The 26,496-nt window shown below is 38.8% G+C and overlaps 1 protein-coding gene across 1 annotated transcript in view; it reads left to right on the top strand.

Annotated features, from left to right (window-relative positions):
- The window catches only part of ZC2HC1B (zinc finger C2HC-type containing 1B), a 43,389-nt gene that overhangs the window by 7,732 nt on the left and 9,161 nt on the right, over positions 1-26,496 (top strand). Inside the window, exons 2-5 of the mRNA XM_039230905.1 lie at positions 2,707-2,768; positions 5,299-5,418; positions 5,934-6,072; positions 23,923-24,062. Of these exons, the coding sequence (XP_039086836.1) occupies positions 2,707-2,768; positions 5,299-5,418; positions 5,934-6,072; positions 23,923-24,062 (461 nt within the window). The remainder of the gene's footprint in view (positions 1-2,706; positions 2,769-5,298; positions 5,419-5,933; positions 6,073-23,922; positions 24,063-26,496) is intronic.

Below are 26,496 nucleotides of genomic sequence, written 5' to 3'. Positions count from 1 at the left end.
GAATGTGGTATTTCAGGTGTTCTGTTGAATATTGTATATCATTATTTTAAACTCATTGAGCTAATTAAAACTCATGGATTTAAATCAGAGGCTATTTATCCTTCGGGGACTTCCATTTGTTTTGTAGGTTAGTACTGACATACCTGTATTTATGGTAATAGTTGAATATATAATCTTAATACTTATAGACACAGAGATTCAGGTTTGGCTCTCAGTGTTACTACTTACTACTTGTGGTCTTTGAAAAGTCCCCTAACTTTGAATCTCTGTCGTCTTATCTGTTAAAAAAAAAAAAAAAATAGTAGTACCAACTCGGCCTTACGGGGTTGCTGTGAGAAGTAAATGAGATTACATAGGAAAAGTGTTTGGAAAACAGGGAAACACCATACAAATGTTACAGTAATATTGGTAAAAATAAAAATCATCCTTCATTATCAGTTTGGAAAAAGGAGTTTTATAATTATGATGAGTACCTTTTATTAACTAATAAGTGTGTAAGTGGTGGGATATCCTTGCTGAAAAAAAATTTTAAAAATAATTTTAAGACCTAGTTTTACAGAGTTACAAGGCCAAAAGAACAGAGAGGAAGAGTAATATTTCTGTATGCTGTAATGGATGACCTGTGTTGCAAATACAATACCATCTGGCAGATGTGAGAAGAAATCATTTAAATCAACAATGTCTGTAATGAGCTACCATCTGATTCCTGTTAATCAGTCCTTCCTTTTTCAAACCTTTTCTTGGTTTCCATGACCCTGTTCTCTCCTGTTTCTCCTTCTGGCTTATCATCCTCATCTTCTTGGCCCTTAAATATGGAGTTCCCTAGGGATCATCCCTGTACTTCTCTTTCCATGACCTCTTCCCTGGCAATATCATGCCTTTACATCACTCTCCAAACAAAGCCTACATCTGTGTCTCTAGCCCTGACCTCCCTCATTTCCATCCTGCTGGCTGGATGACTTTCTCAAACTCAGTATTTCCAAAGCTGAGGTCATTTTTCTTACTAAGATGGTCCTTCTTTTCATATTCTGTTTCTGTTCACAGCCCGACCATCTTCTGTGTTCTTCAGCACTGTTCTCGCTTCACCACTTCCAACTCTCTCCACATCTAGTCATGTTGTCAATTCTTTGAGCCTGGTGTCTCCCGTTTCCTCTTTTCTTCCCAGTTCAAGCCCACACCTTTAGCTTTTTAACTGAAATCCCATCTTCCCTCCCCAGTACCATCCATTCAACCCTCCTCACCTTTGTCACGTGAACTTTCCACAGCTCTATTCAGATTCTTCTCCATGTCAATGATTGCTCCCCTTCTTTGTAGAATAAAGCCCAGATTGTTAATCTAATATTAACAGTTTTTCTAATCTTTATATACTCAACTCCAGGTGAACTTTAAGTAATATGAAGCAAAACCTTTTCAGAATTCCATGTTTTCCTTTTCTTGTGACACTTCTCTAACTTTAATGTAATTTGTGCACATATTCTTCTTTTCTATGCTGGACACATGTATGGTTTCTCTCAATATTTCCACAGGGTTGCATGTAACAGATTATTTATTGAATGAATGACTCGTGGTGAAACACAATTCTTGTTTGGCCCACACATTCAACAAGTATTTATTGATCACCTTACTATGGATCAGGCACTTCGAGACATGGGGCACAATCTCGTGGGCTCAATTTCGTGCTTTTTTTTTTTTTTTAAAGTATTTGACTTTATTCTTCATTTAACTTTTAAAACACCATTGTTTAATATTAATAACAATAGCAAGTAGTGAGCATATGGTGATTATAGTCCTTCACTCATTCACGACTACATATAAAATGCCAGCAGTGAGTGTTCTTCACTGACTTCAGGAAGAGGTGTGACAGCAAACACCAGCCCTCAGATGATGCTTGTCTTCATGTACTTCTCCATTGTCTTGGTCCCATCTTTCCTGATTTGGATAGAACTCCTGTCTTTAGTTCTACTTGGTCCTTTTCATCAGTATTTTATACTCCCTCTCAGGTAGGAGTTTTTCCAGCACCAAACTCTCTGAGAGAGAAAGCCATTCTCAGGAAAGTACCTTAAATTTGATTATTTGGTGATCCTTTTCATATGACCTTTGATAAATTGCCATGCCTTCACTTAGCACACACACAGACATTACACTCTAGTAGGAATCTCAAAGATGTCATTAGATAATTTGTCACTTTTTAAAAATATCTGTTTATTTTGAGAGAGCATGTGCACAAGTGAGGGGGTGGGCAGAGAGAAGAGAGAGAATCCCAAGCAGGCTCTGTGCTGTCCGTGTGGAATCCGATGCAGGGCCCAGTCCCATGAACCCATGAGATCATTGACCTGAGCCAAAGTCAACAGTCAGACATTCAACCAACTGAGCCACCCAGGCACCCCAGATAATTTATGACTTTATACTAAAGTATTAACTTTGTACTTCTGTCTAAAGCAAAACTATCAGGCGCTTAGTTTAGGAATATGTTAAATGTACTGAGGTTGCCTGAAGGATATGGAATTTACCTGTTTAGTGAAGTGAGAAGTTCCTTTAGAAGAGGAAAATGGGTGAGTTCATGAAATATCTTCCTAAGAGAAGGAAGTTGGTGGGGAGGGAAAAGAGTGAGGAGATCAAGCTATTGAGGTCCCCTCCAGTTAGTCATTTCTTCTTGGGCAGGCAGTTCCACGAAACTAACATAATGTGCTTTTGGATCTCATACAGATGGCAATCAGGAGTTACTTCCCTGTGAAGTCTGTGGAAGACGCTTTGCAGCAGATGTTCTGGTAAACATAAAGACATTTTGTAGATGTGTTTCGTTGGAGTTAAATGAACTGTCAAGTCAGTGAGGAGGCTGCAGCAGCAAAGATTAAAGACAGATGTGGAGGGAAAGCGAGGGAAGAGGGTAACATAACCTATGGCTGGCAGGCCTGGAGGACACTGAGGCAGATAGATGCCACCCCATTCAGAAGGGAGTTTAATTAAACGCGGTACTCTTATAAAAAGGATACCAGATGAAAGTGTTTTGGCACAGCTGATTGTCTCTTGAGAGCTTTTGGCTCTTTTGCCTTTTCTATAAGCATCAAAAATTCAAATTTTAAGGCCAAAGCACCAGGGAAATTAGCTAGTCAAGAGGAATGAACATTGAATTTGGAGCATCTGGAAACTTGGCGTTTAGCCTCAAATTTGTCACTAATTCTGACAAGTCCTTTAACCTCCCTCTGTTTCCTGCTTTGCCACGTATGAAGACAGAACCTTTCAAATTTTAGAGTTTTATGTAATTTGAACAAAATGGATGGAAGGCCTGTTCCAAGATCTAATTGTTAATCAAATGCAAGCTAACTGCATGATCGATGCCTATAAAGTGGAATAAAAGCTTAATTTATTTAAAAATTAGGGAATCAACCAGGTATTAGACTCCAATATTATAAAGAGATACCCAAGAAAAATGATTTTCAAAAACCAACTTATGTTGATAATGCAACTCTGAGTTTGAACATTTTAGATCAAGGAGACATAAGCAGACTTAAAGGTTTTGGACCATATACCTAACCACATTTGGGGCAAAAGACTATACAATAAGGTTGTAGGTTTTCTTTCTCTGGGGAATTTTAAAAATGAAGTATCTGTTCTGTTAATCAGAACTGTGCTGCTTGTTGCCAAGCCGGGCTTGCACCCCGTAAGAATGAGTTTAAGACCTAGGGGAGTACCATTCCATTTGAAGTTGGATCACTGAATTTCAGGTGTGTCTTGGGTTTTCGTGGGTCTACTCTCTAGACCTATTGCCAGGCTACTAAGCATTTATTTGATCGACTGATGTGATGCCTTTCTCTCCTTTAATTTAAAATGGAAGGGACACCTGGATGGCTTAGTCAGTTGAGTGTCTTCACTCTTGATTTCACTTCAGGTCATGATCTCATAGTTTGTGGGGTCAAGCCCCACATCAGGCTCTGCAGTGCAGAGCCTGCTTAGGAGTCTCTCTCCCTCTCTCTCTCTTAAAATGAATAAATAAATAAATAATAAAAATGGAGAGCACCTGGCTGGCTTAGTCAGTAGAACATGTGACTCTTGATCTTGAGGTCATAAGTTTGAGCCCTACATGGAGTGTAGAGATTACTTAAATAAAACTTAAAAAAAAAAAAATAATGTGGTATTATAGCTTGTTTGTACAGGTATAGGGTTTTTTTTTAATAGATTCCATATTTTGTTGGGTCTGGATGAAGGAACTGTGTGTTAACTATTATTAGTTCCATATCCACCGAAGAAGAGGACAGTTAGTGGAAAATTGTTGGTATAATCCTATAGCAGTGATGCCTTAGATTTTTGTAAAGGTGGTACACGGGCAAAGCTCTGTTTGTTCATTTTTTATGTACTAAAAATCCTGAATACTTAAAGGACTACTTGGCTGGAGTAAAGAATGTTTTCCCTGCCGATTGTCTGTTAAATGTTAAATATTGTAACATTTTAAAACTTAATATTAAAAGTTTAGATTTGCTCTGAAATAAATGACTTCATGGATGTGAAATGTTTGGATAAATTAAAGGAAAATATCTTCATAATGTAAATGGAATTGGTGTATTCTTCATTTATTTGTATGGGTGTCCCAGTTGTCTTTTGCAGATGTTCTCAAATATTTCTTTGAAACCTCTCCACTCCTTGAGGAAGTTAAGTAGTTTAATGTGCTGTATGTAGAGATGTGGCCCTGTTGAATTCATTTTGAAATTGCTGAGTGGTAAGAAGAGTTTTTCTGAGAAGGTTCCATTGGTAGGAGCTAAGTATCCCCCTGCTGTATGCAAAGGGCTATCTCAAAAGGGTGGTAAAATGGAATATTAGGATTGTTGGGACTCAGATTCCCTGTTATGTTACTGGATGACTTGCTTGTGGAATTTGGAAACCGTGGAGGCAGGAAACAGAAGACATAGGAAAATTTCCTTGGCTTCAGTGAGTACCTAGCTCAATATCAAAAATATTTATTTCGATTTAAACTAGAACGTTTGCCTTTTCAACATTATTTAATGCCTGGAATCATTCACACAGCCCAAGTGGTAGAGTTCAGTATATAAAACCAAGTTCGAAATATGTCTCTGTAGCTGTGGAGGCCACAGAGGCCTTTTCTTGACCTTGCCCTCACGCAGTATCTAGTGCTGTGTAACATGGGTGGAGAGAGCCAGATGGATTTGCTCTGCTGTGATTTGAGAGTTAGAGAATGAACTTGGCTCCGAAGGTGAACCCCCGTCATTCTAGTGGGGGCTGCTTAAGTACAAACCTTGTGACTGTACATGTTAAAAATTTTAATCCCCACTGTTTCTTTTCTAGGAAAGACATGGGCCAATATGTAGGAAACTCTTCAACAAAAAGCGTAAACCTTTCAATTCCTTGAAACAAAGATTACAGGGCACTGACATTCTCCTCGTGAGAAAGGCTCCTCAGTCCAAGGTACTATCAGTATCGTGCTTGTTCTTCTTGATTACATCCTTAAGTACATTAAAGCCCCTTTTTGGCTCTCTGGTTTCATTTTTGCTTGATAGTGCAGTGTAATGTCATGTAAGTATAATCCACCTTTACTGTTTTCTTTTTTAATCATGCTCACTTAGATTTCGAAATGTATTTCAGATACATTCCAGATGTGGCAAAAAAGAATCTCGTTTATGTTTTCATTAAATCTAGCAATTAACTTGGAAGAGAGTCCTTTTTAATCTTACAGTTAAGTCTTTCTGTTAAGCGTTGTAGTTTGTTTTTCTGATTTTTATTTTGTGTTTTCCCACATTGTTGTGACTTGCAAGTTTTATTTACTGTATTTTCCAAATCTCTTTTTGTATTTTTGAACACACATTCTCTTTTCCCTCTAAATTTCACAGTCCTATGTCCTAAAATTTAAATCCCAGCTTCAAAAGTTGCAGTGGAGAGATGTACAGTCTAAGTTAGTATATATTGGTATTTCTTTTTTATAGCTTCAACCTGTGAGGAGATCTAACTGGAGGCAACAACATGAAGACTTCATTAACGCAATCCGTTCAGCCAAGCAGTGTACACTAGCCATTAAACAAGGCCGACCTCTCCCACCTCCACCTCCTCCATCCATCAACCCAGGTGTGGGGCCTGTTTGGTTTGCTTTTGGGCATTTTATTTTACTCTTAACCAATTGTGCTTGATTTGGGGCCAAATCATCATGCCTTGCTTCCTCCTAGGCACTCTAAAATTAATAATAGCAATTAGATCATAAAAGTAATTTTATCATACAATATATCTTATCCTAATTTTATTTTAATACCGTGTAAAGATTCTGTGTTTCCTTCTAACTCTATTTCAACACGAGACTGCCACTTTACCCAGGGTCATGGCACTGCTTAACTCCAGGGGACACCGTTCACATCATGGTCTATGAGAATGGGACTGTGCAGGACAGTTCTCCAATAGCTCCACGGTGTCAGTGTTTTTTTCTATTTTGGGAGGCGGGAGGGTGGCAGCGGGGAATAGGGTTTTGATTTGAGATAAAAATCTCATAATATGAAATTCACCGTTTTAACCATTTTAAGCTGTGCAATTTAGTGGCCCTAGAGGCTTTTTCCTTAAGCTTTTTATTTTGAAAATTTTCAAATTTACAGAAAAAGGAAGAAATAGTTACAGTGATCACTCATAAACTATACCTTCCATTGAAATTTGACAGTTGTTTACATGGTCATATTTTCTGTCTTCTGATTTTTTGGGGGGCAGAACTATTTTTTTTAATTAATTTTTTTTTTTACAAATAGTTTATTGTCAAATTAGTTTCCACACAACACCCAGTGCTCATCCCCACAAGTGTCCTCCTCCATGCCCATCCCCCCCCCCCCCCACATCCATCAGTCCTCAGTTTTTGTCAGCATTCAAGAGTCTCTCATGGTTTGCCTCTCCCTTTCCCCCACCATTTCCCCCCTTCTTCTCCCCCTTGTTCCTCAGTTAAGTTCCTCCTAATCCTCCTATACGTGAAACATATGATATTTGTCCTTCTCTGCCTGACTTATTTCACTCAGCATAACACCCTCAAGGTCCATCCATGTTGCTACACTTGGCCAGATTTCATTGTTTCTCATTGTCATGTAGTATTCCATGGTATAGATAAACCACATCTTCTTGATCCATTCGTCCGTGGATGGACACTTAGGCTCTTTCCATGATTTGGCTATTGTTGAGAGTGCTGCTATGAACATTGTGCTCCTATGCATCAGCATTTCTATATCCCTTGGGTAAATTCCTAGCAGTGCTATTGCTGGGTCATGGGGAGTTCTATTGTTAATTTTTTGAGGAACCTCCACACTGTTTTCCAGAGAGGCTGTACCAGTTTACATTCCCACCAACAGTGTAAGAGGGTGGGGGGGCAGAACTATTTACAACTAAGTTCCAAACATCATAAGACTTTACCCTTAAATATATCAGTATGCATTTCTGAAATATGTGCGCGTTTTCTTGCATAATCTATGGACTCATATTTTCCCAGTTATCTTAAGAATGTCTTTTAAAGCTCACTCCTTGCTCCCTAATCACAATCCAAGAACCATGCATTTTTTGTTGTTGTCTCTTTTCTTTAATCTTGCACAATATCCCTACTAAGCCAGTAGGCTTTTAGGATATCTTTTAGGACATCTTTTAGGATATCTCCTATTCTAGATTTGTCTGCTTTTTTACTCAGGCTAATGTTTAACTTGTATATTCCTCTATCTTCTGTTTTTCTGTAAATTGAAAATTAGAGTCAGAGACTCTATTAGGTTAATATTAATCCCTATCAGGTATAAGATTTTAAAATATTTTCTCCCATTCTGTAGACTTTCTTTTCTTTCTTTTCTTTCTTTCGTCTGTCTGTCTGTCTTTTTTTTTTTGGTCTTTTCACTTTCTTGATGATATACTTTGATGCACAAAATTTTTAAATTTTGAGAAAGTCCAGTTTTATTTTTCTTTTGTTTCCTAGCTTTTGTCAAATCCAAAAAAATCATTGCAAAATCCATGTCATGAAGCCTTCCCTGTGTGCTTTCTTCTAAGAGTTTTATGTTTTCAGGCTTTTACAGTTTTGTATTTGATCCAGGTGGAGTTAATTCTGTATGTGAAATAAGGTAAGATCCGAGATTCATTGGAAGTCGCTTATCTAGATTTACATGTGGACATCTAGTTTCCTCAGTACTATTTGTGAAAAGACTATCCTTTCCCCATTGAGTGATCTTGGCATCCTTATAAAAAGTCATTTCACCATATATGCAAAAGTTTATTTCTGTGCTAGTCTGTTTTTCTATATGTCTGTCTTTATGCCAGAACCACCCTGTTTTGATTACTCTAGTAAATTTGCAGTAAGTGTTGAAAGTCCTCCAAGATTGTTTTGGTTATTTGGGGACCTTTGAGATTATATATGAATTTTTGGGATGGGTTTTTTTTCTGTTACTGAAAAAGGCATTAGAATTTTGATAGGGGTTGCTTTAAATCTGTACATTGCTTGCATGGTGTTATCATTTTAACAGAATTGTTTTCCAAGCCATGAGCATGCATTGTCTTTTCATTTATTTATCTTTTTTTTTTTTTTAATTTCTATCAACATTTCATTGAATAGGTATAGGAAGGTACAAGATTTTTACCACTTTGGTTAGATTTATGCCTATTTTATTCTTTTTGATGTTATTGTAAATGGAATTGTTAACTTTCTTTTCAGATTGTTCATTACTAGTATATAGAAATATGACTGATTTGGGGGTATTTTCTAACCTGCAACTTTGTTGAATTTTGTTAGCTTTAACAGTTGTTTTTTTGGTGTGGAATTTTTTGGGTCTTCTACATATAAAATTATGTCATTTGTGAACTGATGTAATTTTATTTCTTCCTCTCCAGTTTGTCTCTTTTATTTCTTTTTCATATCGAAATCCTCTGGTTAGAATTGCCAATAGTATATTGAATAGCCGTGGTGAAAGCATACATCCTTGTCTTGTTTTCCATTGAGTAAATGTTAGGATTATAACAGGCTATTTCAAGCATAATTAAAACATATTATGTATGAAAACAATACAGTAAGGTTAGGTAAAGCAAATGGACATACATTGTAGAAAGTTTTTTATGTATTATACATGAATAAGGTTAGTATCCCTTATACTTGAATAGGTGTAGTATTATTTGAAGGTAGACTATTATATCTTAAAGATGCCTATTATAAACCCTAGAGTAAACACACAAAAATCTTGACATATTACTAATGGGTGGAGATAAAATGGAAAAACTTTCAATCTAAGGGAGAATAGGAAAAGAGGGGAAAAAACAACAAAGATGGTAGAAAGACAAATAGCAAGATGGTAAACTTAAACCTAACCATATGGATGGTTGCATATAACTGACCCCTTCAGATTAAAGGCAGATTGTCACTGAATGTGAAAACAAGGTCCAATTATATACTTTCCATAAGAAACACACTTTAAATAGAAAGATAGAAACAAATGTGCCAGGCAGGTGAGAAAACAAGGAGGTGACCCAGGTAGGCCTACAGAGACCACACTCTCACTCAGGACAGCTGCCTGTACGTTAGCAGGCTGCCGCCGCCTCAAGGAGACATACACCAGGGTTGCCAGATCTAATTTCTCAAAGGATGTCAGAAATGCAGATTTCCTGATTTATAAATACCAGAAACTCAAATGTTTTAGAAACTTCAGGTTTGAATCTCTGAGGTTGGAAGTCAGGCAGTGGTTTTCCTTGGAGGGGTGGGGATGAGCAGGAGTGGACATGAGGAACATTGCTGAGAATGTTCTGAGTCTTGATCTGGGCTGGATTACATGGGTGTGTGGAGCTTGTAAACATTTCGTGGAAACATACACTTATGATTTGTGCCTTCCCCCTTGGATAAAAAGATAAAAAGAATTAAATACCAGCAGTGTCAAAACAACTGTAGACTGCCATGTTAAAAACATAGGGAAAGATACACACGCAAGTAATAATCATAAAGCTGGAATGCTAATATTATTATCAGGCAATGCAAATGTCAAGTGTTATTAACAAGGGTAATGATTAAAAATCTATATTCATCAAGAAGGCCTATCCATCCTAAATGTTTATGTACCTAGTAACAGAGCTTCAGAGAACATAAAACAAAAACTGACAAAACTGTAGACAGATTCACAGTTATATTTAGACATTTTAGTGTTCCTTTCTTAGTAGCTAATAAAATAAGCAGCAGGAAAATCAGTAAGGACCTAGAAAATGTGAACAACAGTACAAGCAGTTTGACCTAATTAATATCTAAAGCTATAAGGTGACATGCAGCAACAGCAAAGTATAATTCTAAGTATACGTAGAGCATTCATCCAAGGTAGACCACGTGCAGGGCCACAAAGTAAGTTTCAATAAATGTAAAAGGATTGAAATATCATGCAGATTGTTACTTGACTCAGCAGAATTAAGTTGAAATTAATGATGAAAATATATCTAGAAAATGTCCTAATATTTGGGGGCGCCTGGGTGGCTCAGACAGTTAAGCGTCCGACTTTGGCTCAGATCATGATCACACAGTTCGTGGGTGCAAGCCCCACGTTGGGCTCTGTGATGACAGCCAGCTCAGAGCCTGGAGTCTGTTTCAGATTCTGTATCTCCCTCTCTCTCTGAACCTCCCCTGCTCATGCTCTCTCTCTCTCAGAAATAAATAAAACATTAAAAAAAAGAGAAAAAAAGAATTCCTAATATTTGGAAATTATCAGCTTTTCTTAATAATCATGGACTTAAGAAGAAATCATAAAAGAATGGGAAAATATTTTGAACAGATGGTAATGAAAACATACCAAAATGTGTGGGATTCAGCTATAACAGTGCTAGGAGGAGATTTATATACTTTTAAAAAGCTTATAAGTAGAAAAGAAGAAAGGTTTAAACCAATTACTCAGTATACTTCCTCTTTAAAAAGTCACAAGAGGGGTGCCTGGGTGGCTCAGTTGGTAAGTGTCCGACTTTGACTTGGGCTCAGGTCATGATCTCACAGTTCGTGGGTTCGAGCCCTGCATCAGACTCTGTGCTGACTGCTAGCTCAGAGCCTGGATCTTGCTTTAGATTCTGTATCTCCCTCTCTCTCTCTGACCCTCCCCTGCTTGTGCTGTCTCTCTCTCGGAAATAAATAAAAAATTAAACATTTTTTAAATAAAAAGTTACAAGAACAAATTATACCTCAATTAATTAGAGGGAAAAAAATAGTAAATGTAGTTCACCATATTAACAAAATATTCTTTTTTAATTTTAATTTTTATTTTTAAAAAAAATTTTTTTAATGTTTTTTTTATTTATTTCTAGGAGAGAGAGAGAGAGAGAGACAGCGTGAGCAGGGGAGGGTCAGAGAGAGAGGGAGACACAGACTGAAACAGGCTCCAGGCTCTGAGCTGGCAGTCAGCACAGAGCCCGACGCGGGGCTCGAATCCACGAATCGCGAGATCATGACCTAAGCGAAAGTCAGACGCTTAACCGACTAAGCCACCGAGGCACCCCTCTTTTTTAATTTTTAATGTTTGTTTATTTTTGAGAGAGAGACAGAGTGTGAGCAGGGGAGGGGCAGAGAGGGGGGGAGACACAGAATCCGAAGCAGGCTCCAGGATCTGAGCTTTCAGCACAAAGCCCAACGTGGGGCCTGAACCCACACCATGAGATCATGACCTGAGCCGAAGTCAGATGCTTAACCCTTGAACCACTGAGGTGCCCCTAACAAAATATTTTTAAAAGCATATGATTATCCCACTAGATACAGGGAAAGCTTGTGACAAAATGCAACACCTGTATATATTTTAAAAAGAAAATTCTTAGAAAGGTAGAAATAGAAGGGAAACACCTCGGGGCGCCTGGGTGGCTTAGTCGGTTAAGCGTCCGACTTTCGCTTAGGTCATGATCTCGCGGTTCGTGGGTTCGAGCCCCGCATCGGGCTCTGTGCTGACTGCCAGCTCAGAGCCTGGAGCCTGTTTCAGTCTGTGACTCCCTCTCTCGCTGACCCTCCCCTGCTCACGCTGTCTCTCTCTCTCTACTAGAAATAAATAAAAACATAAAAAAAAAATTAAAAAAAAAAAAAAAAAAAGAAGGGAAACACCTCAATAAAAGGGCATTTTTGAACAATCTGCAGTTAACATTACACTTGATAATCTGAACACTTTCCCACTGAGATGAGAAAAAGCAAGGATATCTATTCTGACCGCTTCTGTTCAACACTGTACTGGAGACGTAGTACCCACTGAAATAAGGAAATAAATTATTGGAGAGGAAGAAGAAGTAAAACTGCCTTTATTCATAGACAACATAATCATGAATGAGTAAATGTAGAAGATTTTAGGAAACTATAAGAAACCTACTGGAATTAAAAGTTCATTTAACACATTTTGAGGATATAAAGTCAATATACATAAATAATTTATATGTCTATATAGTAAGCATAAACAATTGAAAAATGAAATTAAAAATACATTTACAATTATGAAAACACATTAAATACTTAGACGTATGTTTAGCAAAATATGTGTAAGACTTGAAAAATGAAAACCATGAAACACTGTTTAGAGAAATTAAAAAAGACCAAAATAAATGAAGAGATTTACCCATTTTCATGATTTGAGAGACTTGATATTATGTTTTGATGTCAGTTCTTCCCAAATTGAACTATGGACTCCATGTAATTCCAGTAAAATTCCCTGCAAGTTTTCTTTGCCACATAAGGAATTCACCAGTTGACTCTCAAATTATGTGGAAATTCAAAGGATCTGGAATAGCCAAGATAGTTTGGAAAAAAGGGGGAAAATTGGGGTACTGACAATGCCTGATGTCAAAGTTATTTTGATGTTACAGTAATTTAACATTGGTGTATCAGTTGAACAGAAAAGAGAATCTTGATGTAGACCTACCACCCAGGTATGGGCGATTGATTTTTGACAAAGCGAAATTCAATGTAGGAAAGGATAGTTCTATTAATAAAACAGGGACAACTAGATATACATTTGGAAAAAAATGAGTTGTGATCCTTATACAAAAATTAACTGACAAAAATTAATTCACCATGGAATTTGACCTGATATAAGTGCTACAACTATAAGATTTCCAGAAAAACCAAAAATCTTAGATCTAAGAGTCAACAAAGGATATAAGCAGGATATAAAAGGTAGAGATTCTTTTAAAAGGAAATTCATAAATTGGGCTTCACCAAACCTAAAAATTTTAGTCTTCAGAGACACCCTTAGGAGAGTGCAAAGGCAAACCACAGGCTGAGAGAAAATATTCATAATACATATGGTCAGAGGACTCCTATCAAGAATATATAAAGAACTCTTGAAGTTCAATAAGACAACCCAGTAAGAAAAAAGTGAGAGATGTATTTGAACAGATACATCACAAAATAATGGCTGATAAGCACATAAAAAGAAACCCAACATCATTTCTGTCAGGGAGATGTGAATTACAACCACAGTGAGATACCACCGCATACCCACTTGAATCGCTAAAATTAAAGACTGACAATACAAATGACAGCTAGGATGTGGAACAGCTGGAAGTCCCACTGTTGAGGGGAGTGTAAAATAGTACAGCTACTCTGCACTGGTATTTTCTTAAGTTAAACACATGCTTATTTATAGAGCAATTCTATACCTAGGTATTTTTGCAACAAACTGGAAACGTGTCCTTAGGCGAGACTTCTATATTAATGTTCATAGTGGCTTTATAGCATAAGCTAGGGGGAAAAATCCTGCTAATGTCCATTAGCAAGTGAGTAGATAAACAAATTGTGTAATTATTTACAAAACAATACAACTCCACAGTAAGAAGAAAGTGCTACTATATTGGCAGCAACATGGGTGTTCTATTATGTGAGACTATAGAACAGATAAAACCTGAGTGGCAGGAAGGGTGCCTGGCGGCTCAGTCGGTTGAGAGTCCCACTCTTGATTTCAGCTCAGGTTATGACCCACATTGGATTCCATGCTGAGCATGGAGCTTGCTTAAGATTCAGCCTCTCTCTCTCCCTCTGCCCCTCCTCCCCCTCAGTCATGCTTACACGCTCTTTCTCAAAAACAAACAAAAAATCCCCAAAACTTTAGTGACAGAAAATTGAGTTTTGATTGATTGAGACTGGGTTTGGGGGAATATTGACTGAAAAACGGGTATGAGGGAACTTTTTGGGGTAATGAAACAGTCCTGTGTTTCAGATGAAGTGTGTACATTTATTAAAACTCGCTGGCCAGTATGCTTAAAATAGGTGTATTTTACTTCATGTAAATTAGTTCTCAAAGCTCATTTGAAAGAGTAAAAAAACAAAACCAATTCCAAACCCACAGTGTAATCACACTATAAAAATCATCTGAGAAATAATCGGAACTTCTATAACCAGAAAATAATCTTTTTAAAAATACAGGTTTTTAAAAATTATTTTTATGTCCAGTTGACATACACTATTATTAGTTTCAGGCATACAACATTAACGATTCGACATTTGTATACATTACAAAATGCTCATCATATTAAGTGTAGTTAACATCTGTCATGATACAAATTTATTATAATATCATTCACTACTAGCTGTACTTTTTATCCCCATGACTGATTTACTTATTTACTTACCCATTTCTAAGTTTTGAGGGGAAGATGAAAATACTTGGTACTGAAGTGCACAGGGATGTGTGGAGTAAAGGATTATATTGGCCGTAATAATTTTCCAGTGTGAAAAGAGCTTACCTTGACTATCCTTAACAGAAGATTATTTCACTTGCTGAATGATTTGAATTTTAGAGCTCTATGTGAAAAATGAAGTGTATTTTACTTGGACCACTATAACAGTGTTGAAATTGATCCTTGTGGGTGTCGATCTCTTACCCATTGGCAGAGCACATCCTAATTTTCTGTTCTTGTAATAGTTTCTCTTGATTAAGGAAACTTTTTTTAATCAGAGGAAGCAGGAAAAGTAGGATAGGATGCTTTCGGTAATACTTTTTGTATTGCATCTGGTGTTTGTTTTTGTTTTGTTTTCTAATGAGAGGAAAATTACAGATAACTTTATAAAATTAAAAAAGTATTTTTTGGTGAGATGACCTTTTTTCTTTATCCTTTCTTTATCCTTTGTTTAGGATTACTATTTAAGATTCATCGTTTATGGAAAGGGTGATTTACTTATTTTGTAACTGGAAGTTTTTACCTCTTTTACCTATTTTGCCCATCCCTGCACCTCCCTCCCCTGCTGGCTACCACCACTTCGTTTTTTGTATTTATAAGTCTGTTTCTGTTTTTTGTTCATTTGTTCATTTGTTTTTTAGGTTATACATATAAGTGAATCATATGCTATTTATCTTTCTCTGTCTTATTTCACTTAACGTATTACCCTCTAGGTCCACCCATGTTGAATTAGAGTTTTCATTTCTTTGGGTAAATATCCAGAAATGGAATTACTGGATTATATGGATAATATATATATATTATATGGATATATATATATAATATATATATTATATATATGGATAATATATATATTATATATATGGATAATATATATATATTAAAGTTTATTTATTTTGAGAGTGGAGACAGAGAATCCCAAGTAGGTGCCATGCTCTGCACTGAGCCCCCAATGCAGGGCTCGATTTCATAACCAAATCCTCATGACCAGAGCCAAAATCAAGAGTTGGCTTGAGCCATCCAGGTGCGTGCCCCTGGTATTTATATTTTTAATTTTTTGAGGACTCCCCATATTCTTTTATAGCGGCTGCATCAGTTTCCATTCCCACCAACAGTGCATGGAGGTTACCTTTTTCTGCATCCCCACCAACACTTGTTTTTTCCTGTCTTTAAAAAAAAATTTTTTTTTAATGTTTTATTTATTTCTGAGTGAGAAAGAGAGAGAGACACAGCATGGGCAGGGGAGGATCAGAGAGAGAGGGAGATACAGAATCTAAAGCAGGCTCCAGGTTCTGAGCTAGCTGTCAGCACAGAGCCCGACGTGGGGCTCAAACCCACGAACCGTGAGATCATGACCTGAGCTGAAGTCGGACACTTACCTGACTGAGCCACCCAAGAGTCCCTTTCCTGTCTTTTTTGCTTCTGTCCCTTCTGACAAGTGTAAAGTAATATTTCATGTTGATTTTGATTTGCATTTCCCTGATTAGTGACGTTGAGCATCTTTTCATGTGCCTGTTGGCCATCTGTATGTCTTCTTTGGGAAAATGTCTATTCAGGTCTTCTGCCCATTTTTTATTCAGATTTTTTAGGTTTTGAGTTCTGGGAGTTCTTTATATATTTTGTATATTAACCCCTTATCAGATATATCATTTGCAGATATTTTCTACCAGCCGGTAGGTTGCTTTTTTATCTTTGTTGTTGTTTTGTCTTTTTTGTTGATGGTTTCTTTCACTGTGCAAAAGTTCTTTAGTTTGATGTAGTCCTAGTTTATTTTTGCTTTTTTTGCCCTGTGTAAGGAGACAGATCAAAAAATATAGTACTGACTCCTATGTCCAAGAATTTATTGCCTGTGTTTTCTTTTAGAATTTTTATGGTTTCAGGTCTTACATTTAGGTTTTTAATTTATTTTGAGTTTATTTTTGTATATGGTGTAAAAAAATGGCCTTTCTCATTCTTTTGCATGTATCTATCAACACCATTTGTTGAAGAGATTGTCTTTTCCCTACTGTATATTCTTGCCTTCTTCTCTCTTTTCTGTTCCATTGTGTCTGTTTTTGTGACAGGAGTATGCTGTTTTGATTCCTAGAGCTTTGTAATATAGTTTGAAATCTGGAATTGTAATATCTCCAGCTTTGTTCTTTCTCAAGATTTCTTTGGCTATTCAAGGTCTTTTTTGGTTCCATAAAAATGTTGTCACTTGTTCTAGATCTATGAAAAATGCTAGATCTATGAAAAATGCTAGTGGTCATTTGGTAGGGATTACATTGAATCTGCAGATTGCTTTGGTAGTATAGACATTTTAACAATATTTAATCTTTCAGTCCATGAGCATGGTGTATCTTTCCATTTATTTGTGTGGTCTTCAGTTTCTTTAGTCGGTGTTTTATACTTATAGTACAGGTCTTTCACCTTCTTGGTTAAATGTATTTTATTCTTCTTGATGCATATAGAAATGCAACAGATTCCTGGATATTAATTATGTACCTTGTAACTTTACTGAATTAATTTACTACTTCTAATAGTCTTTAGGGTTTTCTATGTATATAGTATCATGTCGTCTGCAAATAGTGACAGTTTTATTTCTTCCTTACCAGGTTATATGTCTTTTACTTCTTTTTCTTGTCTGTATTCTGTGGCTAGGACTTCCAGTAGTATGTTGAACAAAAGTTGTGAGAGTGCACATTCTTCTCTTGTTCCTGATCTAAGGGGAAAAAGAAAAGTTCTCAACCTTTCATCATTGAGTATGATGTTAGCTCTTTGTTTGCGATATATGGCATTTATTACGTTGAGGTATGTTCCCTCTGTACCCACTTTGTTGAGAGTTTTTATTATAAGCGGATGTTGAATTTTGTCAAATGCTTTTTCTTCATCTATTGAAAGGATTGTATGATTTTTACCCTTTATTTTTCTTAAATGTGGTGTATCACAGTGATTGATTTGCAGATATTGAACCATCCTTATATCCCAGGGAATTAATCGCACTTGGTGTGTGATCTTTTAAACATTTTTTATTTTTATTAATGTATAGTTAACATACAATGTTATATTAGTTTCAGGCATACAGCATATTGATTCAACAATTCAGTACATTACTCAGTGCTCACCATGATAAGTGTAGCCACCATCTGCCATCATACAAAATTATTGGTTGTTATTGACTATATTCCCTATGCTGTACTTTTCCTCCCTGTGACTTACTTATTTTAATGTGAATTAATTGAATTTAGTTTGCTAATATTTTGTTGAGGATTGTTGCTTAGAGATATTGGTCTATAATTTTTTTTTTAGCTTCTTTGGTTTTGGTATCAGGTTGCTGGCCTTATAGAATGAAATTGAAGTATGTCTTTCTCGTCAATATTTTGGAATGGTTTGAGAAAGTATATAGTAGCTCTTCTTTAAATGTTTGGTAGAGTTCCCCTGTAAATTCATTTGGTCCTGGACTTTGTTTGTTCAGAGGTTTTGGATTTATGCTTCAGTTTCATTTATTCATTCAAGTGGTCTGTTCAGATTTCATGTATCTTCATGATTCAGTCTTGGAAGATTTCATGTTTCTAGAAATTTATCCATTTCTTCTAAGTTTGTCCAGTTTGTTGGTATATAATTTTTCATAGTAGTTCCTTATAGTTCTTTTTATTTTTATATTGTTGGTTGTACATTCTCCTCTTTCATTTCTGATTTTATTTATTTGAGTTCTCCTTTTTCCTTGATGAGTCTTACTAAAAGTTTATCAATTTTGTTTATCTTTTCAAAGAATCATCTTTTAATTTCATTGATCTTCTCTATTGCTTTTTTCTTAATTTCATTTGCTTCTGCTCTGACTTTTATTATTTCCTTCCTTCTATTAACTTGGGCTTTATTTGTTGTTCTTTTTATAGGTCCTTTAGGTGTAAGTTTAGATAGATTATTTGGTATTTTTCTTGCTTCTTGAGGTAAGCTGTATGTTGTAAACTTCCTTCTTAGAATGGTTTTTGCTACATGGAAGATTTTGAAACATTGTGTTTTCAAATTCATTTGTTTCAGGGCGTATTTTGGTTTCCTTTTTGATTTCTTTGTTGACCCATTGGTTATTTAGTAGTAGCATGTTGTTGTATATGTAACTGATTTAACTACTTTTGTGTTTTAACTTTCATACTAGCTTTATAAGTGATTGACTTTACTATATGTTTTTACCAGTGAAACAATTTTTTTCATAATCTTCTTACTTCTGATTATGGCCTTTTATTTTACACTTAAGTTCTTTTAACATTTCTTGTAAGGCCAGTTTAGTGGTGATGAACTCTAACTTTTGTTTGGGAAACTCTTTATCAGTCCTTTAATTCTGAATGATAACTTTGCCAGGTAGAGTATTCTTGGATATAGGTTTTTTCCTCTCTGCCCTTTGAATGTAGGTCATGCCTCTCCTTTTTAGCTTTCAAAGTTTCTACAGAATAACTTTAGTTAAGACTACATGACTTTAGTTTTAGCAGAAACTAAAAAAATATCAGCAGATAACCTTATGTGGAGAATTCTCTTGTATGTAACTAGTCACTTTCCTGTTGCTGCTGTGAAGAATCTTCCTTTATCTGTGATTTTTGACATTTTAATTATTACATGTCTTGGGTTCATCTTATTTGGGACTCTGTGATTCCTGGGCCTGGATGTCAGTTTCCATCCTGAGGTTAGGAAGTTTTCAGCTATTATTTCTTCAGTAAATTTTCTACCCTTTTCTCTTGCTTTCCTCCTTCTGGGCCCCCCATGATATGAATGTTAAAATGCTTGATGTTGTCCCAGAAGTCCCCTAACCTATCCTCATTACTTTTTTCTTTTGAGAGAGAGAAAGAGAGAGTGAGGCAGAGAGAAAGGGAGAAAGAGAGAATATTACAGGCTCCTCACCCAGCATGGGGCCTGAAATGGGGCTCCATCTCATGACTGTGAGATCACAACCTAAGCCAAATTTAAGAGTCAGATGCTTAACTGATAGAGCCAGGTGCCCCAACCTATCCTCATTTTTAAAAATTATTTTTTTATTTTTCTGTTCAGTTTGGGTGATTTCCACTACTCTGTCTTCCAGATTGCTGATCCATTCTTCTGCATCCTCTAATCTATGTTGATTCCCTCTAGTGCATTTTTCATTTCATTATTGTATTGTCTGGTTGGTTCTTACATTTTCTTTGTCTTTGTTGAAGTTATCATTGACTCCATCCACTCTTCTCTCAAGTCCAGTGAGCATCTTTATTACCATCACTTTGAACTTTTTATCAGGTAGATTGCTTATCTCCATTTTGTTTAGTTGTTTGTGTTTTTGAGCTTTTGTCTCATTTTTTTGTTTGGTATATATTCTCTGTCTCTTTTGTCTTACTCTCCGTGTTTGTTTCTAGGTCAGTTAGGTTTCCTGGTAGTGGTCTTGTGTAGACGGCCTCTGGAGCCCAGTAGTGCAATCTATCCTGATCATAGAGCTCCAGGAGTGCGCTTCATGCGGGCTGCTTGTGCCTCTCCTTGCAAATGGACCATAGCTGCTGGGAGTGCACTGATGGGCGGTGCTGGCCCTTGGCATAGCTGGCCCAGCAGCCTGGCTGCAGCTGCTCTGGGCGTGCTGGTGGGTGGGATTAGCTCCCAGCGCAGCTGGCTAAGAGGCCTGGCCACAACTGTTATGGGCGTGCTGGTGTGCCAGAAAATAATCTTTGTAATTGCTTCACTTCTGCTGGGTGCTAATGAAAATATAGCTTAAAATAATGTGAAAGTAGAAAGATCTATGGCTGTGATTTTGATAATACTTTGGCAACAAGCCTTATATAACAAAAAAAAATCTTTTAGGAGCAGTATTTCCTTTTAATAGCAGAAGCTACAGAGTTGATGGCTACTTGATAGTTCTTTAGGCAAATAAACAAAACTATGTCAGCTGTCCTGCTGTGTGGATTTCTCTAATTTCCACATTGGATTTAAAATGTGGGGATTATTGTTTCCTTAAAGTAAATAATGCTCTTTGTAAGATCTCATCACATGTACAATTTATTTTTCTGCTTTCATATTCTGCTAAAATATAGCTTTATAATCAAATTCTTTCCTGTGCCCTTATTATAATTTTATGTACCAAACAAAATGATTATCTAAAATAACACATTTTTCATTACTTCATTAGACTGTGTGAGGATTTTATATTAGCCCGTATATTCTCAGTCTTAAATACTAGAAAACGTATACAGTTTTAACTGGGGTTATATATAATGTGGCCTAGTTTGCATGAGTTTGCAGATCATTTCATTTTTTTTTCCTCACCATGATTCCTGATTTCATGACTCAGTTGTGACACATGTATTTATTCTAATTCTTACCGACTTAAGTCTGCCAATCATTCAACTTTCCAGGATGCTGTGACACTTTACAGAAACAGTTGACCTTTTCAGTGAGGCCTGGGACATTTGGTGCCCATTTCAGAGGCTACAAAGACATGGGTACTCAACTCAGTGCTTGCATTTTAAAAATGACTCTTGCTTAATGTTTCTGAGATCTGGCCACCTTTCCCATAGTCATCCTACGAACCCATTTGTAGTCAGACTTTAAAGATCATTACTTTGGAAATAAACAGCACATGGTGACTTTAATGACACCATTATTGATAGAGGAAGAGGGGATTCAGACTGAGATGAGGGTAGACCGTACAAAACAGTCATGCTGTGTTCAGATTATTGTTGCAAAAAAAAATTTTTTTTCCATTCTCAGAGTATTTGAAGTTTTCTTCCTCTGCCCCTTTATTTATTTTTTTTAATATTTTTATTTATTTCTAGGAGAGAGAGAGAGAGACAGCGTGAGCAGGGGAGGGTCAGAGAGAGAGGGAGACACAGACTCCGAAATAGGCTCCAGGCTCTGAGCTGGCAGTCAGCACAGAGCCCGACGCGGGGCTCAAACCCACGAACCGCGAGATCATGACCCAAGCGAAAGTCAGACGCCCAACCGACTAAGCCACCCAGGCGCCCCTATTATTTTTTTAATGTTTATTTATTTTTGAGAGAGAGAGAGACAGAGCACAAGTGAGGGAGGGGCAGAGAGACAGGGAGACACAGAATCCGAAGCAGGCTCCAGGTGTCAGCACAGAGCCTGACATGGGGCTCGAACTCCAGGAGCCACAAGATCATGACCTGAGCTGAAGTTGGATGGTTAGCCGACTGAGCCACCCAACAACCCCTTCCTCTGCCCCTTTAAGTCTTGACTTCACGTCCCTCCTCTGCGCTGCTGGAGGACCCAGTGCTTCCTCCCTTCGAAGCTGACATCATGAGTGGTCCTTGTCTGCTTCTTTGCCTAGCCTTCTGGTTGTCTCTGAGATTTTTGTTGGCAGGGAGATACACCTCAGCTTTGTTGTGTCCGTGGTGGCATTTGACACCAACCACACAGAACGGTGGCAGTGAATCGATGAATGAACAAGTGGGGGTGAAGAAGCCACGCAGTCTGCCACGATCACCGTCTTTGCACAAACTGAGTAGGGTTTGTGGTAGTGGCATTTCTGATCAAAGCCTGGACTCTCAGCTGGTAAAACTGAGGAAACCACCAAACCAAGAGCTGAGTTGTAGATTGCTTTCTCCATCGCTGTCATGAATTCTGCACAACAATGGCACTTTCAATTTTACTTTTATAAGCAGTTTCATTCCTATTTCGCAGTTGGAAATGCAAGCTTGCTGGGCCAGTTTCCTTGTAGTAATAGGATGTCCCACCCGCTCACTGTACCGAGCCCTAGTGCGGCTTATCTGAGCTAATTTTCACAACAGCCTGATGAAATAGGTGCTGTGTAGGGACTGGGGAAATCGAAGCTTAAGGATATTGAGTAACTTGCTGTCGTTCACGCATGTAGCTCAGGCTCAAAACCAGTCAGGCAGGCTGCAGGGCCTTCTTCATTTCCCAATGCTGTCCTATTTTATTTTGTTCAAGGAATTTATCACCGTGGGAAAACTTTGTTTCTGCAGAGTCGTTGTACCCCCAAGTAAAAACCGGTGCTGGGCACGTAATAGGTGTTCAGTATGTATTCAGTTGGTGATTACGTACTGCCTTCCAGAATGTGCCTTCCAGAATGTGAAATAAAAGGTTACGCTAAGTGCTCATCTGTTACCATATTCCAATTTCTTATATATGCCAATTGTTACATTTTATGAGTATTCATTGTAGGAAGTGATTTGTTCAAACAGAAAACTCCCCCAAATTGTTTAAAAAGATGCCTTCAAAAAACTCTTAACCTTGAAGACATCACTGCTTCAGATACTCATGCACACATGTGGACGTGCATGACTAAGGCAAATGTCCGTGCAAAGTATAAGGTCGGTGCTGTCTCAGATCGTTCCTGGCAGGGCAGAAGGGGAATGTTACTCTCTTAGGTCGCTCCTGTCCACTTTGTCATCCCTTACAGCTGCCTAAAACAAAACAAAAAGAAAACTCTCACATTCCCGCCTCCTTCGGGGCGGGGGGTTGGGGGCTCCAAACTGGCTTTGCTGTGAGCGTCTCCTCATTCTACAAAGGCCGTGGTTCTGTCGTGTCCCATTTCTCTCACTGTTTAGTCATTATAAACAAGGGCCAAGCGGAGAGCAGTGGGCAGCAGCACCGAGGGGCCTGGGGCCCACCGAGCTGCCCGCGAGGTTCTGGCCCTGGAAGCTAAAGCTGTGTGTGTCTGGAGCCACTTTCCTTCCCCTCCTCCCGCTTTTGCTTTTCTCCTTTGTGAACCCCACCTTTTTCTTTTTCCGTTAACTCCTTCCGTAAACTTACTATTTGCCTCCTCACTTAGGAGTTGAATGAAAAAAAATCAGCCACTGCAGAAGCAGCGTGTCTGCCAGCCACACTGATTTCAAATCCCATCCCAAATACCCACAAATTTGAAATGACTTCCTCCTCCCATAAGGAGGGAGAGGAGCTCCATAACCTCGTCTCAGGTGACCTTCCGCCCCACTCGGTACCACAGCCTGGGCTCTGGTGGCTTCTGTGCCCTTCTGCACCGTCAGTGCCAACAGTGTGAACCTAGGGCCGCTTGCTTCACATAAGGATTCACTGAATAATTCATTTACGTGGGAAGTGCCTAAATATGCCGAGTCCATTGTCTAACAAACGTATCATGTAAACATTTTGAAGGGACACACTTAATTGAAGTAAGTGTATAGACAGAAAAACGTCTCCCCTGCTCTGTCGTTTATTGACCCCTTGCACACCTTTCCCTCTGACATACGCGGTCTCAAACCAGAGTCTGGGACTTTTGTTCTTTTGTGGTGGAGCAGAGGTCATATCCCATTTATTTTATTTCATATAGTCCATTCCAGAGTTGTTTTTGAAACGTTAATTGCCTTTTGTTTTTATCTTTGCATTTAGATTATATTCAGTGCCCATACTGTATGAGGAGGTTTAATGAAAGCGCAGCCAATCGGCACATTAATTTCTGCAAGGATCAGTCTTCTCGCCGAGTCTTTGATCCCGCCCAAACAGCAGCCAAATTGGCATCCAGGGTGCAGGTAACTCTCTCTCCCCAGGTGTTGGCTCTCTGACCTTGGATGCTCGGGGCAGGCAGGTAGGATTTGCTGGGGAACCTAAATTACCCATCCCCAGAAGTATGAGGACCAAGGTCGCTGCTCACTGTCACTCATCCTCATGGAAGTTGGCTTCCTTCGAGGCATGCTTTCTTGCTAACAGCACCTTTGGATATTATAGAAAAAATATTTCAACCATGATTGAAGCTTCTTGGGGTGAAGCCTTGAATATATAAGTAGTGTTTCTGTGGTGTTATGGTAAAACCCCGTGTATGTATGCAGCAATGGCTATTGGCCTTAGCCATCCAGAAAAGCACTGCAAACTTGGACATGGGGCCGGCCAGGTAGGGAAGCTCTCACAAGGAAGACCTGCTCTGTAGTCGTGTGTTTTGCTCTGTGATAGAGGGAGGGGTCTGCAGCCTTTTATTTAAAGCCATCAAATCAGCAAGGTAAAGTAGATGAATAGAAGCACACTGTTATGAATAGGTACAGGTAAGTAAAATGACGAGCCGGTTAGGAAGACAACAGACTTATAAAAACAGAACTGAAGTTCAGCAAACAGCTGCACACCCATCAGAGGTCCCAGGGATATAACTTACAATATACTATAAAAACTGTTAGTCTCATAGCATGGCTCTGACGCCAAGGAAAGATTAAATCGGTCTGAATATTTGAGGGTATGAAACATATTGAGAAAGATTTCCACGAAATCCAGTATGTAATAGGAGTGGGAGCTTGTCCAACAGTAGTGTATCTCACGGACTGCGGACTCAGCGCCGTTTCCACATACATTAGACCCTTACTGGGTGTCTACTAGGACTGCCCCAGACACTGTGCTAGGTGCTGGTTGATCAGCATTTGTAATTCCGCAGAGGAGGAGGAGGAGGACTTGGAAACGAGCAATCAGAAGCTGTGGTAGTTGACCTGTGCAGAGGAGCACTATGGAGGAAGGGACAGTGTGGTCCGTGGGAGGCTACAAAGGGGGCAGCACTTCTCCTTGAATATCAGACGGGTTCACCAGCCTGGAGTCGGGGTTGGGGAGGGTATTACGCAGGAGCCCACCATGTGAGCTAAAGCATGGCGTGCCTGTGTGTGAGGGAGAAGGGGCACGTGAGGGGGCGTCAGATCTAGGAGAGCTTTCACTCGAGTCAGTTCAGTGAGGAGGAGAAGAGGAAGTGGCCAGATGCCCTCAAATCTGAGGACCTCACGCAGGAACTGGAAAGTCCCCCTGAACCCAGGAAGTCGTCTTCTCTACTTTCTCACCTTGTCCCTTCTTCCTGGCATGCTTCTGTGAGCTCCCCTCTCTGCAAATCCGCTTTCTTAGCTCTTTGCCTGGTTGTGACCTGCTTCCTGTGTCATTCTATGGGCAGTGTAGACGTGTTGAATAGTGCAGACTGCAGTGACACAGAATTAGTTTTTTAGAAGGATCACCTTTGCCACTAGTGGTCAGAGGGATTGGCCACCATTAGGAGCCCCAGGTGCAGAGAAAGGATGAGGGCCCAGAGGAGGAGGATTAATGGGTTGTATGTGGAGGAAGAGTTTGAGAAAGAATGGGGGTGGGGAGGGGATGGTCTGGAAGCTGATTGGATATGGGCTAAAAGAGGGTTGACAAGGGTTTTAGCTTCAGAGCCCGAGAAGGGGCTGTACTGTACATCTAGATAAGGAGACAGGAAGCAGGAGATAGATCTGTTGGTGGAGCAGGCAGGGTGGTTATGATAAATATAGTTGTGGAGCTCCAGTCTTTATACCTGAAACAGCATGGGAGCAGTGCGCTGTGGAAGGCGCCCAGATCCTGCAATCAGTAGTCAGGGTTTGACTTGCAGTTCTTAACTATCCGTAGGTAAACTTGGACAGTTTCTTTGAGACTCACTTAAATCTGTACCTTGCCTCGTTGTTGGGAGGCTTACAGACAGTATCAGCAAAGTGGCTTCTGCCTTTCCTCTTCCCACGCGGCCCCACGTGCCTCCTCCTCTCCGGGCGGCCTCTCTTGCTAGTGGGACAGGCACCACAACTGGGGGCACTGCTTTGGGCCAGAATTCAACTGAGCTGGCAAAGTTTTCTTTTTAAAAATGTCCTTCTAAAAATTTATTTTAAGTTTATCCATTTATTTGTGAGAGAGCGCTAGTGGGGGAGGTGCAGAGAGAGGGAGAGAGAGAATCCTAAGCAGCCTGTCAGGGCAGAGTCCGATGTGGGGCTCAAACCCATGGACCGTGAGATCATGACCTGAGCTGAAATCAAGAGTCGGATGCTCAACCGACTGAACACACTCCCGCACCCCCCACCCCCACCCCCACCCCCACCGCCAGGCGTCCTGGAAAAGTTTTCTAAGTAAAACTCTACCTATACCTTCTGAAGCAGTGAAGGGCGCGTTACATTTCTTCGAAATGTTCTAGCCAGTTCATGAAGTTAGTCACGTTAG

Source organism: Hyaena hyaena, unplaced genomic scaffold (assembly GCF_003009895.1).
Source record: "Hyaena hyaena isolate Hyena2069 unplaced genomic scaffold, ASM300989v1 scaffold_52, whole genome shotgun sequence".
In the NCBI taxonomy this organism is placed as follows: domain Eukaryota; kingdom Metazoa; phylum Chordata; class Mammalia; order Carnivora; family Hyaenidae; genus Hyaena; species Hyaena hyaena.
The sequence above is the reverse complement of the archived record's forward strand: the minus strand, read 5'-3'. Positions and strand labels throughout refer to the sequence as shown.